This window comes from Eumetopias jubatus, unplaced genomic scaffold (genome assembly GCF_037043125.1).
Source record: "Eumetopias jubatus isolate StellerSeaLion01/CBP00866 unplaced genomic scaffold, mEumJub1_p1.0 scaffold_4, whole genome shotgun sequence".
NCBI classification, from domain to species: Eukaryota; Metazoa; Chordata; class Mammalia; order Carnivora; family Otariidae; genus Eumetopias; species Eumetopias jubatus.
This window is the reverse complement of record NW_028274810.1, coordinates 141,620,204-141,638,032: the sequence shown is the minus strand read 5'-3', so window position 1 is coordinate 141,638,032 and position 17,829 is coordinate 141,620,204. Positions and strand designations below refer to the sequence as shown.

The window sequence follows — 17,829 nt, the reverse complement described above, 5'->3', positions numbered from 1 at the left end:
GCTATGTGTTGTCTCCTGGTTGGACTTTGATAGAGTGTGATCAGTTGGTAAGAGTTGGGGACAAGGAAGTGAGCATGAGTGGTGCTTTCTCTCCCTCCTCTTTGGGAACAAGCTCCTCACAGCATGAGTTCAGCCCTGTATCTCCTTTTTTTTTTTTTTTAGATTTTATTTGAGTGAGAGTGAGCAAGTGAGTGTGTGAGAGAGAAGGAGCGGGGGGGGGAGGGGCAAAGGGAGAGGGAGAAGCAGACTCCCCACTGAGCAGGGGGCCCGCCATGGGGCTCAGTTCTGGGACTCTGGGAGCATGACCTGAGCCAAAGCAGACACCCAACTGATGACTGAGCCACCCAAGCACCCCCTCCTTACTGTGTTTTCAAGGACAGGCTGTAAGAGTGTTGGTCCAGTGCTCTCTGTGGCTGGATGGGTAGGTCTGTATGATTCAGCCTTAGTATAAGGAAGCCCTCTTTTACACAGATACAAGCCTCATTCTCTAATTTCAGCCTTACTACTACTAAGGATAATATTTCATGCTTCACTTACCTTGTCAATTTATGAATTAATTAGTTTTTTTTAAAAGGATTTATTTGAGAGAGAGAGAGAGAGAGCTCGTAAGCAGGGGGAAGGGCAGAGGGAGACAAGTAGACTCCCTGCTGAGCCGGGAGCCTGATGCTGGCTCAATCCCAGGACCCTGAGATCATGACCTGAGCTGAAATCAAGAGTTAGATGCTCAGCCAACTGAGCCACCCGGGCGCCCCCTATTTATGAAATTGTTTAAAGCCTGGATGAGAAAGAGTTTAAGGTGAATCACTTAACAAAAGCATCTTGTTGCTTTTTGACATGTTGAGTATGAATTGGTTTTATCACTTTCTAGCCTTGCCTGGCATCACAATTAATATATACTGAGATTTAATATAAACACACAATTTTGTAATATTTGATGTCAGAAAATACGTTGGGGACAACTTTCAAATCATCCAATACTTGTACAGTTGGACCTTCTCCAACAGCAGATTTTAGTTATTTTTCTAAGGTTACTGGTCCGTCTTCTTCTTTCATGCTTTTCATGGTGAGGTGAATAACCCCTTTAATTCTTTGTAAATATTAAATAACATGTTTTTCAGTTAAGGTAAAAATATTTTCAAAAACCTATACAACCTATGGAAGGGTCACAAAGTGCTCCTTTTTCCTAAAGATAACATCAATTTCCATAGAAACGAGAGTTCAACATCAAGACAGTTGATGGGAAAATGACACACAGACTTAAGGGTCTGTATCACAGATTCTGTGTCATCTGGGAGGCTTCCAGTCACAGCGAGTAATAGAAAGATCCAACGAGAGTGGCTTAAGAAATAAAGTTATTGGTTCACTCAAATGAAAACTATAGAGGTACATGTAGCTGGGGGTCAGAACTGATCCAGAATCTCGTATGACATGATTTAGGTCCTAGTTTCTTTCAATTTTCATTGTCATTTCCCTGGTTTTGACTCCAAACTCCCACTTCCCATTTCATAATCTGAATTGGCTTTGAGGAGCTTTGCGAATTAGGACACAAATCCTAACGGATGACACAACAAAGAATTTACGTCAGGATACACAGGAAAAAAAATGTCTTTTTCAGAGTCATCCAACTGGGGCAGCTTAGGCAACTGTGTCAATTCCAAACATTCATTATGAACAGAGATGGCACATGTAGATTGGCTCTGCTAATCAGGGCCACTCTGGGGCAGGTGAGGCCAATTCCATCTAAACCACAAAGGTGAGACTGGAGGGAGAGGTTCTGAAAAGGAATTCCAGCTACTAGTCTCATAGGAGAAACAGATGCCAAGCAGCCAGTAACAAGGTATTCACTACAGATACTTCCAGAGGCCATTTCTTACTCACTCACTCCGAAAGAAATTTAAGACCTCACCCAAAGTAACCCAAAACTTCACATACTTTCTGCATGTTAAATAATACATTTTAAGAAAAGAAACAGTTAAATCATTTCACGGTATTTTATTTCTGTAATTCTACAATCACTAAAGAGGCCTTGCTATTAAAGTAATAACACTCTGTCTGGAGGATTTTATGTTCAGTAATGTGTCTACATTCAAAAGACAGACCTTGCTCTGATGACTCCTGAACTCAAACGTACTTTTTAGTTGATATCCCTTCTCCAGTATGGCTTTAAACAACACAACCTTCGAAAATTGCCACACTACAAAAGCACATACTGACAACATAACAACCTTCTTTTCACAAGGCGTGGCACCCAACGTTGTCTTGGTTCACATTCTACCGTATGGTTCGTTCTCTGATGCTGAGCTCCAAGTTTTGTTTTGGCCTAGATCTTAATCTTCGAGCATTTTTACGATCGTGTTCTGGTTTTCCCTTGGCCAACCTCCCCACTTGCACCCTTTCCTAGACTCCCTGTACCTTTTTCAAGCTAAAGTTCTCTCTCTACCTTTCCTTTATCTGCTGAAATCCAAGAAAGAGCCTAGAGTGAAATGAATACTTGCTCTTTGCCCCACCTGCTTAGCTGCTTGCAATCTGTCTTCAGCCTCTATAATTTGAATCTGCCTAAAGTTATCAGTGACATTCATCTTCATCTTACTGAAATATTTACATGGTTGATAACCCCTTCCCTTTGAGTTTGCTCCTCTTATCTGATTGGTTGTCTTCTGTCACCCTTAAGATGGAACCATGTCTCTCTGTTCTGTTAATGACTCTCATTTCTCTTTTACTCATCAAATAAAACCCAAACACATTTAGGAAGAGGCAGAGTTTTCACATTCTGGTCCTGGTCTTTCAGCTTTCTCTTCTATTTCTTCCTTCTATTACCGCATTGACAACACACTGCTCAAGACATGTCACCTGTGCTTTTTTCCATGGTTCCCTTTTAAATCTCTACCATCAAGGCCAAGCTTCAAGTTTTCCCTTCCATGAACCCTGCTCTAGTTCCCCCCAAGCTATAAACTATCTCCAACTCCATCAACCAGGTCCATGCTATCACCAGCTCTTCACTAGGTAAGCTTCGTAACTAGTAACTCTTGTTTCTTGTCTCCTAATTGTTTCCTCATACAATCGCTAGAATGATCTCTCCCACAATCTAAACCCCTGACCAGCCTATAAGATCTGGCCCATGCTAATGTTTGTAAAATGCTAAGCACTTTACATGGACTGATCCATTTAATCCGATCAATGATCCTATGAGCTACCTACTTTTTAATATCCTCATTGGCAGACGCTGTTGATGACCCACCAAATCCCTTTTTTCTTACAGGGCTGGTACACCCATATCCCAGCTGCTAAGGGCTGTCACCTCCACCTTATTTGGAGGATTGCTCTTGACTGAGAGGGACCTAGCTTCCCCGCTTCCCCTCCTCCCTGTGACAGGTTGTCAATGACTGCCTGATGTGAGAACACAATAGCCCAGCCTCTCACCTCAGGGCAGGACAATCTCTGTGGTCTAATTCATAATGCAGAGTGTCCTGTAGGGTCAGGCTGAAACTTCTGTTTTCTTCACTCCATTACAGATTCTCATAAGAGCACTCCCTCAATAATCACTTGCCCAAGAATCCTCATATCATCCTCATCCACAAGGGAACAAATCTTTTATCTTCTATTTTTTTTTTAAATTTTATTTATTTATTTGAGAGAGAGAGAATGAGAGATAGACAGCATGAGAGGGAAGAGGGTCAGAGGGAGAAGCAGACTCCCTGCTGAGCAGGGAGCCCGATGTGAGACTGGATCCCGGGACTCCAGGATCATGACCTGAGCTGAAGGAAGTCGCTTAACCAACTGAGCCACCCAGGCGCCCCACAAGGGAACAAATCTAAGACACATGTTACATGAGAAAACTTGGTTGGCCTGAGGCCAAATAGCAAATGGGAAAGCTGAAATTTAAAGACAATCCTGTACTCTTTCCTACCATACTATAAGGGCCATTTCTCCAACCTCCTCCTCCCTGGTCACCCTCTCCTCACTCATCCCCTTCAGCTAAATTAATTCCTGCCTCAGGGCCTTTGTACTTCATATTTTCTCTGTCTAGAACGTTTCCTTATCTCATTGTGGCTTGCTTCCTCATTTCTTTCAAAATGTTTCAAATATTACCTCTTCCAAGAGGTCTTTCCTTACCCTAACCATCCTAAGATAGCAGCACTATTTCCAACTCTGTTTTAGTTCTATTCATAGCATTTAATATCCGAGATTGTATTATGCATAATTGATGTTTTTTGTCACTCGCACTAAAATGCGAGTGAGGGCAGGAATGTTGTCTGGCCTATTTTCTGCTGTATCTCCAGTGCTGGCATGGCACAGAGCAAGAGCTCAGTAACAATTTGTTGTTGCATGAGTGGAATGAGTTCTCTTTTCACAGAACTCTGACAGAGCTTTGTAGAAATCTTCTTGCCTGTTAGTCTAGAATTATTAGTTACTTAATGCTTATTTATTTTTTCTGCAAGCTTGAATGCTCTTAGAAGACAGAAATTATGTTTTAGTAATTTGGGGGTACACAGGAGGCATTCAAACAATGACACTACCTCTAAAACTCCAAACAGTAATTTCATATTAATTATAGTAAATCCAGAAGCATGGAAAAATACATCGCATTTAATTTATAAAGTATTCCTGTGCATGTTACAAGAGATTAAATACAATTAGATACTTACTGTTTCATATTTTTAAAACAATGCCATTTTCAAAATATAAAAAATAGACCTATTTTCAAAGAACCATTTAAATATGGCTTTGAAAACCACAATGTTTTATTTACAACAAATAGATGGAAGTGCAACAGCATTCATAAAGGTTTATGATAAATAGAAATATTATTCTGGCATCCTTTTGGGGCAGGCTTTTATAGATATTTACAATGGCTTAAAGAAGTAAAATCAATAATGGCCATCAATGTAATTTGTATTTAAACCTGAATATGAACAACCAATGGAGATTATTCATTATTTGGGATCTGAACCCATATATCTGATAGCTGAAGTAGGAAGTTAGTTTCTTATTTTCACACTTTCTCAAAAAACACATTCCAATCATTCCAGTATCTGTATGAGGTGATCTACTAGTCATCTACAGCCAATTAGTGATTTATAGCCAAATATGCTAAGTTAGGGCTGACAAAGCTAGATTCTAATTCAGATTTTATAAGTTTAAGAGAAACTAAGTACCTATGTCAAAAAATATAATAACTGGATCCACAATTACGTTTTAAATTATGGAAGAGCCACTGGAGAAAAAAATTAATGACAGAATGACAACAAATATCAGATATTTCTCAAATTAAGTATATAACTTCTCTAATTTCCCTAGTTAGCACATTCCAGTTGAATTAAAACTAAAGCACATTTACAGTATTTTTTTTTCTTACCAAAATTTCCCAATTCAAAAATGGTCTGGATTTAAGCAGTACTTTTCCCAGCAAATCCTTAAAGTTTAATTTGCCCTTGAAACAGCAATGATAATTCTTTTCAGAAGCCATTTTCTTTCTATTGCACAGAGACTGATTTTAAAGCCAATCCAGGCAAATGAATTCAGAAAAAGCACATTTATCTAATCCATTTAGCAAATGCTGTAATCAGCTTCTACGTGAACAGTGAAATACAGAAATTTGAAACTCTCCACTTGATGTCAGTTATACTATTGTGTTGATGGGAGCCATTTCTGGCAGAGGTAGCCAAGTCCCATACATATGGGGAAGGCAAAAAGCAGAAAAACATTGCAAAGTCTTAGCAGTTCTTTGACTTCTAATGATTACAGACCAATTTCCATTGTGAACCATGTTGCTGTGCAGTCTTCTTCCGAGGTTTACATCTCAAACACAAAGAAAGGAACAGTTGCTCCCTTAAGCAGATGTATTGGAATTATCTTCTTCTAGCTTACTTTTTTTTTTTCTCTAAGGTCAAGTAGAAAATGTGAGACATTCTCATATACCACAAAAGTGATACAGCAGGCTGGAGTCACTCTAATCAAATTGGGGGCAATTCCTTTGTAAAATCCACCGATGCCTTCTTTCCTTTAGAGGGAAAAATAGATATATGCTTAATTGCCTACATAGCTAACCTGACGATACAAAAGTTTAATTGGCACAGGGCATGGAATCAGCATTCAAGCCTCCCCGTGCTTTAAGTCCATGTTTTCGACATGCTGAAGTAATGTAGTTTACGAGCTATTTGTAGGGGCTTCCATTCCTTCTGTGACTGACTCAGGAAGAGAGGGCAGAGGCACTCCAAAACTGAAAAGTGCTATAATGACAACCATCTTTCAAATGTCTCTAAACATACAAGCACACAGGAGCATTAACTGATTAACTAATGTACGCATTAAAAGTCTTATAGCTTATATAAATGCAAGGTGACACTAAATCTAGCACATACAAAAACAAAACTTTATTTCCTTAATGCCTAGAATGGAAATATGGCCTTCGAACTTATCACTTGGGTTCTCAATAAATATTTACTGAACTGAACTCAATGTAAACATCCTAAATATTCTGCTCTGGCCTTTCAGAATTACAGAAAAATATGGGGATGTCTACCTATAACAGTTTATCCACAGGCTGAAGAGCGAGCATCTCTTCTATATATGGAGACAACTGTTTACAAGTTATCGTGCAAGTAGCAGTTTAATTATATTAAACTAGGGTTTTTATGACTTCCTATATTCAATGCCATTCAACTATCTTATGACACCTAAATTTTGGTATATTAATTTGCTGAAGCACAGTTTTTTTTTTTTTTTTTGAAAGAGAGTGTGAGCAGGTGGGGGTGGGTGGAGAGGGAGGGAGGGAAGGAGAGAGAGAGAATTACAAGCAGGCTCCACGCCCAGTGCAGTGCCTGACACAGTGCTTGATCTCACAACCCTGAGATCATCACCTGAGCCAAAAATCAAGAGTCGGATGCTTAACCGACGGAGCCACCCAGGAGCCCTAATCTCATTTGATTTTTTTAACAACCTTGTCAGCCTAGATTTTCTGATTTTACAAATGAAGGAATCAAGCCTCAGAGATTAAGTCTGTGGGACTTAATAGTCCCAGAGGGACAGGTAGTCAATGGGAAACAGAAAAGCAGGGGCCACCAGCCATGTTTTCCCCACAGCAAAGTGGCCTTTGCTACCCAACTAACAGCAACCGGATACTTGGAGGCATGCAGGGCAGCTCCTGAAAGCTGTTTTGAGACGCCACATGCTCTCACCTCCATGTCTTTGTGATCACGTCCAGCACGCCCTTGTAAAACATGTGCTGGTCCTGAAGACGGGCTCTCACGACCTGATACGGGTACGTGGCTGCCACAGCAAATATTTTGGAGAGTGCTGCAACAGATATGTATTCTATCGTGCTCTAAAATGACAAAACAAAACATTTATTTTTCTTTAGACGGGATTCCTCTACAAATATAAAAGTTAACATTATATAGGAAAACGTTTAAATGGATCTGAGAGTGAAAAATATGGTTTCCCCATTTAACACAAGCTCTAGCAAATAAGGGGTTCTATTTTTAACATGTGTCATTTGCCTATAAAATATTTAACTGTAAATTAAATTAGTGGCAGCTGTCATCATAGCAATATTACCAAAGTAAACATAACAAAACTTCCATCTATTAAATGCTCATAAACGTAAATGATATCCTTTTTTTTTTTTTCTTTTTTTAATAAAGAACCATCTTACCAACTGGGCTTCTGGTAATCTGTTGATATGCTGGTTGTATTTCAACTTCAACAATTCATATGCCATAAATTGAAGGGCACCATGTGATGTTCCAAACAGCCCAGGAATAAATCCCTAAAAGGGAACAATTAAACAAAACAAAAACTAAGCCAGTTCCCAAAGGACCACAGTTTCCAGGGACGGGAGTAAGGAATGGGTGACCTCGATGTGTGACTTAGAGAAATGGTTACTGTACAAAATTTTAGACAGGCCTTCTCACACCCACCAGTGTCATGGTGATGTACCTTATGGTAATCAGGATAAACAGATTAAAGCACAATTTCTGTTTATAAACTAGAACTTCGGTTTTCACTAAACTGTTTCTTGCCTGAGTCTGGCTTCTTTTCAGGACTGACCAGAGGTCACTCAGAACTCAGACAACAGAGTCAAGGGAAGTTACAATGGTCAGTTATTCAAGAAATACTGATAATTCATTACCTTATACAATCCACGCACACCTTCATACTTATATATTTTCAGAAGTGTATCAAACATTCCTTTATATTGTCGTTGTGAGGAGTTAACAACACCATTGTACTGTAACATAAGGCGAGTTTTTGTTACCCATAATGGGTTTGTAATGCAGAGGGTCATGGCTCCTAAAATCAAATTTAAATAAGATTACTCAGCATACAGGTACTTTGTCACTTACGACAATCCAGATTGAAAACAGTCCTTTAATATAAACAATGGGTTGCCCAGGGGTTGTACCTGAAACAGTGAGATACAGTATCTGAGGAAGTCTGAGGGTTAAAGGGTAGCCACAGTTTTTGGTGGTCATAAAAAGTTCCTCACTCGGTTAGTGGGAGGTAAATTAAAAGAGAAATGGAAATGTGAAACACTGTCCCTTTGAGGTGTGAGGACAGCAAAGATGTCCTGGCTCCTAAACAGTATGGTTTGGTGTAGAGAACAGATGGGAGTCCTAGGAAGCAGACTCTGATAAGATATAAATATTTGGGAGCAGGACAAAGTGTAACCCAGAGGGGTTGGATATTAGGGGAAAAGGATCAGGCAGCCAACACCTCAATAATTCCTACACGTGCCTATATATATATCCAGCCCAACTTTACCACAATCCTCCTCAAATCCAAAGTGGCTAATGCATCTCAAAACTTAAAGAACTACATGATAAATAGTATTTTACATTCTTTACAGAAAGTGACAATTTTGTATATGAAGAATTTCATCTGGTCAAGTTTCTCATTTGCTGAGTTTCCTAAGTAGTCTTTCATTCAACAAACATTTACTAAGTCCCATTGTGATTCAGGCCTGTGCTAGCAGCTAGGTATTCAAAACTGAGTAGATTTTTTAAGACAAGAGCTATCAGTAAACAAAGTGTCAAAGTATGAGTTACAAAGATTTATGGGTCCTGTTCTGCTTTTCTCTTCAGAATATTACACATACATGAGACAATTAAACAAGGCTACTAAACTGTCTAATTTGAAAACCGAAATCATACTTTAATTGAAGAAAACACCATACCAAATCATCTTAAACTATCAGGAATTCATAACTTTTCTAAATTTTACTTCCTTTGTGATAACTAGAATTCTTGAAATCTGTCCAGATTAACTGATAAGAATAGCTGCTTTCTAAGAAATTCCATGTGATAACTGGTTACATAAGCATACTCAAACTCTATTGTTCAATGGGGGGAAAAAGCAAACAAAACAAAAAACAAAAGTGAAAATCAAGTTGGTAGTTGCTGTTTTAGATTTCACACACTGCCTTACCAGCTTCAGCAGCGGAGACGAGGTACTCTGTTGCCTCTAAACGTTCCGCTCTTCCTTCTGTCTTATATGATTTGATGGCATTGTAACTAAGAGAATTAAACATAAGCAGTTTGATAAATATTTGATAGGTGTCATAGAGCAGTAAAGTCTGTTTTAAAATGTGTGTAACTTAACAGCAGCACCCCAGAAGTCAATGCATGAGGCAACCAAGAATGGATTTGCTGGAAATGGTTTACTCTAAGAGTTTACCCATCCCGCCCCCGGAAATGTATACAGCTACCACTACATACGCAAAATATTTTTAACCAATTAATAGCGACAACAGGAAAACTGGGAGGCGGAGGGCCGTAGCAGTGGTGCAGCAATGGGGCAGACAAGGCAGAAGGACAAAAGGGGGCCCCTAACAAAGAAGTGCTGAGCACCATGTTCAGGTACTGTGGTTGGCAATTCTACCACCTAAAACACTCGGTGGGTCCTTCCTGGTGGATTAACAAGGACCACAGGCAGCACACAAGTAATCATAATAAAGACAACAGAGATGGTGTCATAAGAGCTAGAGAAACTAGGGCTGAGATCACAGAAGGCTTGTGTAGGAGGTGGCACTGGTGGGGCGTGGAGACAGGTACAGTTTCAATGGGGAAACAGGTGAGCATGAGCAAAGATTATAATAAGGGCGGCCGGGGAAGACAGAGAAAACTGAGACACACTTGAGTGGCAGACTGACACTTGGGCTTTATCTGGCAGAAAATTGAGAGCCACTCAATGTTTCTCAGCAGAGGAGTCCGATCAGCCTCTTCTAACTCCAATTTCCATTTTCCTCTTGGAAGAAGAGTTCAGCTACATAAATCCTTCCAAACTTTACCAATACTATTCTAACATGAAACAAGTACACTTTTTAAAGAAATTCTCATCACATAATCCTTACATTCATACAGCATGTCCTTAGAAACTCTCTTTAGAGAACCTACACAACTTAAAATTCATAATAGAATCCATTTTATACCTATAGTTTCACCCATCTAAGTGTGTTTCAGAACCAAAAAGAAGAAAAATACATTTTTAAACAATACTAAGTTTGAATCTGTTTTGCATTCACTTAAAAAATATTTTAAGATTGTGGTTTGGGGGCACCTGGGTGGCTCAGTTGGTTAAGCTTCCAACTCTTGACTTTGGCTCAGGTCATGATATCAGGGTTGTGAGATCGAGCCACACACCTGGCTGTGCGCTGGGTGGGGATCCTGCTTAAGATTCTCTCTCCCCCTCTGCTCCTCCCCACCGCCAAGATGACTGTGGTTTGGATACTGCCATAAAATTATGGCAGATAAAGTAAAATATACAACACAAAAGAGAAAAAGGCAGATAGACCAGGTCCTGATGTTCTCCTAAAAATGCCATCTATAAAACAAAGACAAGCCTCCCCATCCTGGATTCAGGTTCAAATATCAAAGGCAGCAAGCGCTCCTGCAATGCAGTGCTCTGTTCCCACGTTCTTGCACAGTCAGTAAGCTCAGTGTGCCTGTCACAGGCACCTTCTGCAGCTTCTTCACTGCTCACAGAATTGCAGCTATTTCACACGGTGACCATACCTGACAGGGGAAGGAGGAAGGAAATGAACGAGCTAGGAAGATGATGGAGCAGGTCAAATAGGTGGCAAGAAGGGATGTGCCTCAAGCTCTTTTAGCCGCGCATTGGCTTTTACTTTCTGTTCCCAAGAAGGGCTCCCATTATATGTGTTCTTATGAGAACCCCAAGACACGTCCTCTTCGGCTTTCCAACTTCCTTACGAATCAGGAGTACTTTGATAAGGCATCTTCCCGAATTCACCTCACAGAGGTGGCTTCTCTAAGAGCGTTTCTCCAACTCATCCTTCACCTTCTTCCTATTTAGAACTTTCTTCCAGACCAAATGCCTCTGATAATAGCTGACAGAGAAGGAAAGTAATAAGCCTTTTGCTCTTTCTGACCTTTCCTATTCAGAGAAACTGATGAAATGACTCATCTTGGTTCATCAACTGAAATGTACAGATCACTGAAAACAAAAACTCCTTTTATTTAATACTGTGAAATCTCCCAGATTTACTCACAAGAAAAAGTAGAGTCCCCAGGATAAACCTGCACCCCACACATTTGGGGTTACTCCTTGGTAAAGTCCCCGTAGTCCATCAAGTTTCCAAATGGTAGTCAAGCAATGCACAATTCCTTTATATTTTGGTCTCAGTTCCAATCCATCACTCACTGCAGTAAAGGCACAAAATTAGGTGACAGGAAAGTTCTAGCTCTGAATCACATATAAACACAGACATCACATAGTCATAGTATGGAGATAAATTCAGAAGAAAACCCTTTTTAGATACAGAAAAATATTTCTCTTTATTTTTTGGAATTATTTACTCTTTATTAATTTCTCTTTAAAACATCTGATGCATATTGCTAGAATGTTCAACAACTTTCAGTTCTTACGGTCTCTGAACCTTAAAGCTTTTACACAGGCTATTCTGTCTGCCATGAACACTCTGTCTTCTCAGTCACCTAACTCCTTTACACAGCTAACTTTGATTCCTCTTTCAGGTCTGTTTAATAATTTCCTTTGGTGATCCTTTTCCTATCCCCTAGATGAGCTCAAGTTTCTTTGCACCCATGGCATACCATACTTTCCCTACCATAATAAAAACACTCTTCATTGCAATCATTATTGTTCAATTATTCTGGCTGCCCAGTAGGAAGATGCTCTCTGAGGGCAGAGACTACTACTTCTTCGATGCAATATTTCTACTCCTATCTTAGTGCTTTGTACACTGTAGGTGCTCAATATATATTTGCTCAATTATTATATCCTGAATATTGTTTCTTTTCCAGATCCACCGTCTATCCCTTTCTACCACGTTCTGCCTAGCAGCCTGACCTTGTGTTCTAGTTTCTAGTTGAGTTGGGCTAGTGGGGAGGCCTGACAAGAGATCAGAGGGATGCAAGAGAGTAGATGCAGGTATTTACTCTTTTACCTCCCTTCCTATGGGGTTGCCTTAGGCGGGCTGCACTTTTCTATTGCCAGTCACAGCTCCTCTCAAGGTGGCCCTCCCTCAGTGACCTCCTTCCCCCTGACATTTGGCCCTTCAGGTGGCAACAGCCCAAACGGTTTCTAGCTCCAGAATACTGCAGTATTCCTTGTGGTTTTGCTATAATCTCCTATCTTTGTAAACGGTCCTGTTAAGCAACCACTCCCCTCCCACGCCCTGAATTATCTTATTTTGAATGTGCCTTCTGTTTCCTATGGGGAAATGGAATGAAAGAATGTCAAATTTATAATCTAGATTTTTTAAAGTTGGAATTTTACTATAGTTTTGTATACTGCTTTTTTCTTCACTTGAGAGTATACTGTGAGAATTCCTCTTTGTTATTATAAACTTATTTGTAATTAAATAGACTATCAAAAGATTTTTTAAAATGGTATGATGGTTTTCCCTCTCACAGATATCCCATCATTTGTACAATCATTCCCCTAGTTGACATGTAAGTTTTTTTTTTTTGCTATTATTAAGAGGTTTCTAGAGAATATTCTGTGCAACATTCAAATTCCTACATCCTTAGAATTAACTATTAGAATGGGAATTAATATGGGTCAAAGGTTTTAAGTACATACTGAATCTGCCCTCTAGTTTATACAAAATTACAGTCCTCTGGCCATATAAAAGCATGCCCAGTTCATTGTCCCCTTTGCCACTACTCCACCACATAACACAGCCTGGCAAAGAATCACTGTTTAACATTGCCAGGGAAAGGGAGAAAGTCAATTTCTTTCATCATTAACCTGACAATGTTACACCATGAAATGAGATTAAAGTACATGAGGCTTTGTCAGAAGACCTGGGTTTGATATCTAATTTCCCTAATTAGCTACATGATCTTAATCTTTCTGAGCTTTAGCATCCTCATTTATAAAACGGGGATAAATATGACCTACCTCACAGGTTGCTGACAAGTTTATACAAGATACCAAGTTTAAAAAAGCAAGTAATAGAGGGACTGGCTCTCAAGAAATATTTTGCTGTGTTTATTTCATAATCTTTCGGATAAGCATCAGAATTTGAATTTCACATCTCTTATTCTCCTGATAAATTTCTTTCCATTTTCCTTTCAATAATAAGCTCACAACACAGTTTCTCTCTTGAGGTAAAAAACAAAACCACAAAAACACCATCTGCTTTTCATGGGTATGAACCAATGATTTCTTTATTGTTTTGACGGGTCACTTGATTATAAAAGTAGAGTATTAAGTATCTCAGTAACAGGCAACAACATTCTATACCCTATACTTCTCTGATACTATAATCTTGTCTCCACTATATAGTTAGGATCAAATCTTTAAATCTGAAAAATATTCATTTGTACACCTATCAATTTAGAAAAAAATTGAAAAACTATTTATTGACTCCTTATTATTGCCAGGCAAAGGGGGAATCTAAACGTAAGTAGGACACAAACCCTGACCCTGAGGAAGACATAATCTTCAAGGCCAAACAGCAACAATCACGTTGCAAAGTTACAAGCACTGTGGTGAATGGAGTGCTATAGGATTACAGAAGAAACACACAAAAAATGTTTTGTATAGAAGGAAGGGGGGAGATGCAGTAGAGTGACAGGGAACGTGAGAGAAATGCTTGGGTAGAGCCTTGAAGATTGATTAGAAACTTGTCTTTGGGGAAAGGAGAGAAGGTTTGTCTCTAGACAAGTGCACTAGCTGGTGTAGATAACATGCAAGCATCCCAGTGCCTGGCACCGTCTGGGAGAACATGAGGGCTTTGGTGAAAAGTGTACAGTTGATGGAGAGAAGGGATGGTAGGAAATTAGGCTAGGGAGTAGGACAACGGTGTGATAGTATGAACTGCCCACTGCCCTGTGATTTGGTCCTCCACCCATTACTGCAAGTGTTCCAAAGCCCCCGAAGTGAACTTTGGGAATCCTCTTTCTCACCAACCATTTAGCAGCACCTAAGACTGTCTGCCTCCTAAACACTCTTCTTTGGGCTATTTTTACACCACACTCTCCTGATTTTCCTCTTTCTTCGCTAGCCACTAAATTTCGTTTGCAGCCCCCTTCCACTCCAACACTTAATGTGTGACCCTGTGTCACTTACCTGATTACTCTGTGGTTATCTCATCCACAGAATGGGAAAGATAATAGAACCTAACTATAAAAATTACAAAGGGCTAAATGAATTAATACATATACAGCCCTTAAAATCATGTATGGCACACGGCAAGCATTAAGTGAGTATTAGTTTATTTAAGCTACAGGGTCTTGCAGTATTACCCTATATATACAAAACTGGACTGTATGATATTCTTGTTACTTGATTTTACATTCTGGTTCCTCGATTAACTTATGGATTATTAGGCTTTCAGGTTATTTTAGAAACTATTTTTATACCTCATTCTTCGTTGGGGCTTGCATTCTCACTCTCATCAGTCTTTTTTTAAGTTTTATTTAAGTAATCTCTACATCCCACATGGGGCTTGAACTTACGACCCCAAGGTCGAGTCACACCCTCCTCCAACTGAGCCAGCCAGGCACACCTCTCTCTCATCATTCTTGGATGATTTAAAATTGTATCTTAAAGTTAGAAGGGTCCTCAACAATCACCTCATCCGACTGACCTTTCCACTCAACGAAGAGTATCTTCTACCTACTGTCATCTAGCCCTGAACCACTTCCAGGTATCACCAGTTTCATTTCTGAGCACCCCCACTTGGGGCAGGCCACAATCTGCTTACCTGTCATTTCCACTCAACCTCCACCTGGTCTTTAGATGAACTCATAAGATAAATCCCTTTCACACATGGCAGCTCTTCAAACACCTGTCTCTGCCCTCCACCCACCTGCAGCCAAACTAGTTCATCAGTCATTTCTCACAAGTGATTTCTAATCTTTCTACCACTCTGGACACTTCTGAGTTCCAATTTGCACCTGAACTCATTGAACTATTCCAGGTTTGGTTTAATGGGACATTCAAGACTAATACCCCCGTCACTAGGTAATTAAAATTTCATTACAAGGGTGTAAGTTTCATGAAGCCTAAAAACTACAGCATTAATGCTGATGGCCAATCAACTATTTTGATTTCAGTTATTCATCTTCCTAAATTTTCCTCTTTTCTATCACCATTTCACAGCCACACTTTATCATTACAAAGTCCTACTTTGATTCCTAGATCTTTAATTTTGTCCTCCCATCCAGGCTCAATCATCTTACATATTACCTTGGCCATACTGGTTTCCTGAGACTCCCCATTTCATCAAGGTTACCAATCTTCTCAGGTACCAAGAATTCCCTTTTTTCAGGCACAATCTGCTTCCTAGCACACTCTTAAACTCACCAAGCCAACACTATTCCTCAATGATCATCCCAACTGTCACCTCTTCTCCTAGACAAAACATTGGAGACACCAAATCATACAGGCCTGTACCTGCAGCCAAATCCAAAATTCTTTTCTTCATGTTCAAGCCACCATATACTAGGGAGTCCTAGAGGTAGAATGGTGAGTGGTTAAGAGTCAAAGCATTCTAGAATTAGACTGCCTGGGTTCAAATCCCACATCTATGCCGTTATAAACTTGAGACTTGAGCAAGTTGGTCAACTTCTATTATTTTCATTTGTATAATGGAGATAATACATTCACAGGGTTGTTCAGGGTAGTAAATGAGATAGATAATGCATGTAAAACTCTTAGTTCATTGCCTTGCTCTTAGTAAATGCTCAGTGTTACTTGTCATCATAATTTTTATCTGTGCATGTGTCACAAACTCCATGGAGACTATATGCCTTTCTGGGTTTTCTTTCAAGAAGTATTCTGCGTAATTTTCACTGATTTTCCTCTGTAGAATGGCTTCTTGACTCCTTTCCAGCTGTCAAAATATCAGTCCTTCTGTGGGGAACCTCAAGATCTAACGGAATCTTACAGATACAGCTACATATGGCCGTCAGCAATCTATAATTCTCCTGATAGTCTGTCTCTACTCATATTTTGATATTTGGATTTTGCCCTCGATTTTATGTTGTCTTAGAATTATCTTTTATGTGACTAACACTCAAGCCTACAATTAGACCGTAAATCCCTTGAGGATAAGAACTTTGTTTAGGTACGTCTGTATCCTATACAGCAGTCTACAAATATTAAGAAAACAATATATTTTAGGCGGATAGAATCATTCTGACTCTTGAAGATGAACCACTTCTGCAGATCTAATTCTCAAGGCAGAACTTGTAGTAGTAAGAAAACCAAATGCCAGAAAATAGTTTCCCAGTAAAGTTATCAAGATCTTCTTTGAAACTATCTTTTCCGGAATTCACTGTTGGGTTTAACTTCTAAGGTGCTTTGTAAATTTCACTTAACTCCCTGCACTTAATTCAATAAACGTCAATTTAAAAAAATAGCATTTGGATGGTAGCTATCTATTCCTTCATAGGACTTTGTACCACACTATAAACACCAAAAAACAAGCCTTCAAGAGAATCCTATCCCAAACCTATTCCCAGCCACCCGCTGAGGATTACGCGGTAGCCCACTTTTTCCTCAGCTCAGCTGCCAAACATGTGGCTACCGTAAGATTTCAAAGTACCTCCAGAGGTTGGTGAATGATTAGCACATGCGAGGGCTAAACCCTAAAATGTGCCAATCCCTTTCTCACTTTACAAATACGGCGTTGAGTCCCCCATCCTACGCCAATTTGAACTTTTCTCAGACTTTTCTATCCCTGTTCTCCATTCCTTAGACTTGGGGAACTGGGACGAGGGCGGCCGGATCCCTTTCCTAGGCTCCCGTTCCTCAACTAGTTCCAGGTGAGGCCGGATAAGCAGCATTTGCTTCAACGCTCGCCTTGTAGTATGCAAGGGGCAGGGGAGAGCAAGGCCTCCTTTTGCTTCTTTATCACCCAGTTCGGGTACCAGCGAGGAGAAGGAGCCCAGGGTACGAGTGGGCTCTTACCGGCGAAGCGGATCTTCACGAGGTCCAGCGGGTGCAGCGCGAGGTTGGACAGGACCCCGCCGCTCACGCCCGCCACCAGGTTCTCGTACCGGACGTGGCGGAATATCGTGCTCCACGCCGACGACCCTGACGCCGACTGGCCCTGGGCCGTCATAGTCCCAGGGCCCGCTGATACCACGCCCAGGGACGCGGAGGTGGTAGGAGATGCAGTGGCCGCCACCGTGGCGACCGTCGCCGCCCAGGAGCAAAAACCGCGGGGGGGCGAGCCCACTTCCGGGACCAGCGCTAGGACGCGGTAACTAAACGGAGAGACCCCAGCGCAGAGCCAGCGTGAGAGGCGCGAGGTAGTACGTCACGCCAGCAGAGAGCGCGAAGGAGGCGGGGCGCCGGCCTCTGCCAAGTCCCCGCCCTTCCCTCCCCGCCCCG

At 40.5% G+C, this 17,829-nt stretch overlaps 1 protein-coding gene across 1 annotated transcript; it reads right to left on the bottom strand.

Annotated features, from left to right (window-relative positions):
- Positions 1–1,972: 1,972 nt before the first annotated feature.
- SLC25A32 (solute carrier family 25 member 32) lies at positions 1,973–17,788 on the bottom strand. The gene is made up of 7 exons (XM_028110934.2): positions 17,404–17,788; positions 11,510–11,660; positions 9,427–9,512; positions 8,132–8,292; positions 7,655–7,768; positions 7,179–7,324; positions 1,973–6,001 (listed from the first exon to the last, which is right to left on the bottom strand). Exons 1-7 carry the CDS (start codon positions 17,555–17,557, stop codon positions 5,860–5,862), a joined length of 954 nt encoding a protein of 317 aa, XP_027966735.1. The 5' UTR covers positions 17,558–17,788; the 3' UTR covers positions 1,973–5,859.
- Positions 17,789–17,829: the final 41 nt, after the last annotated feature.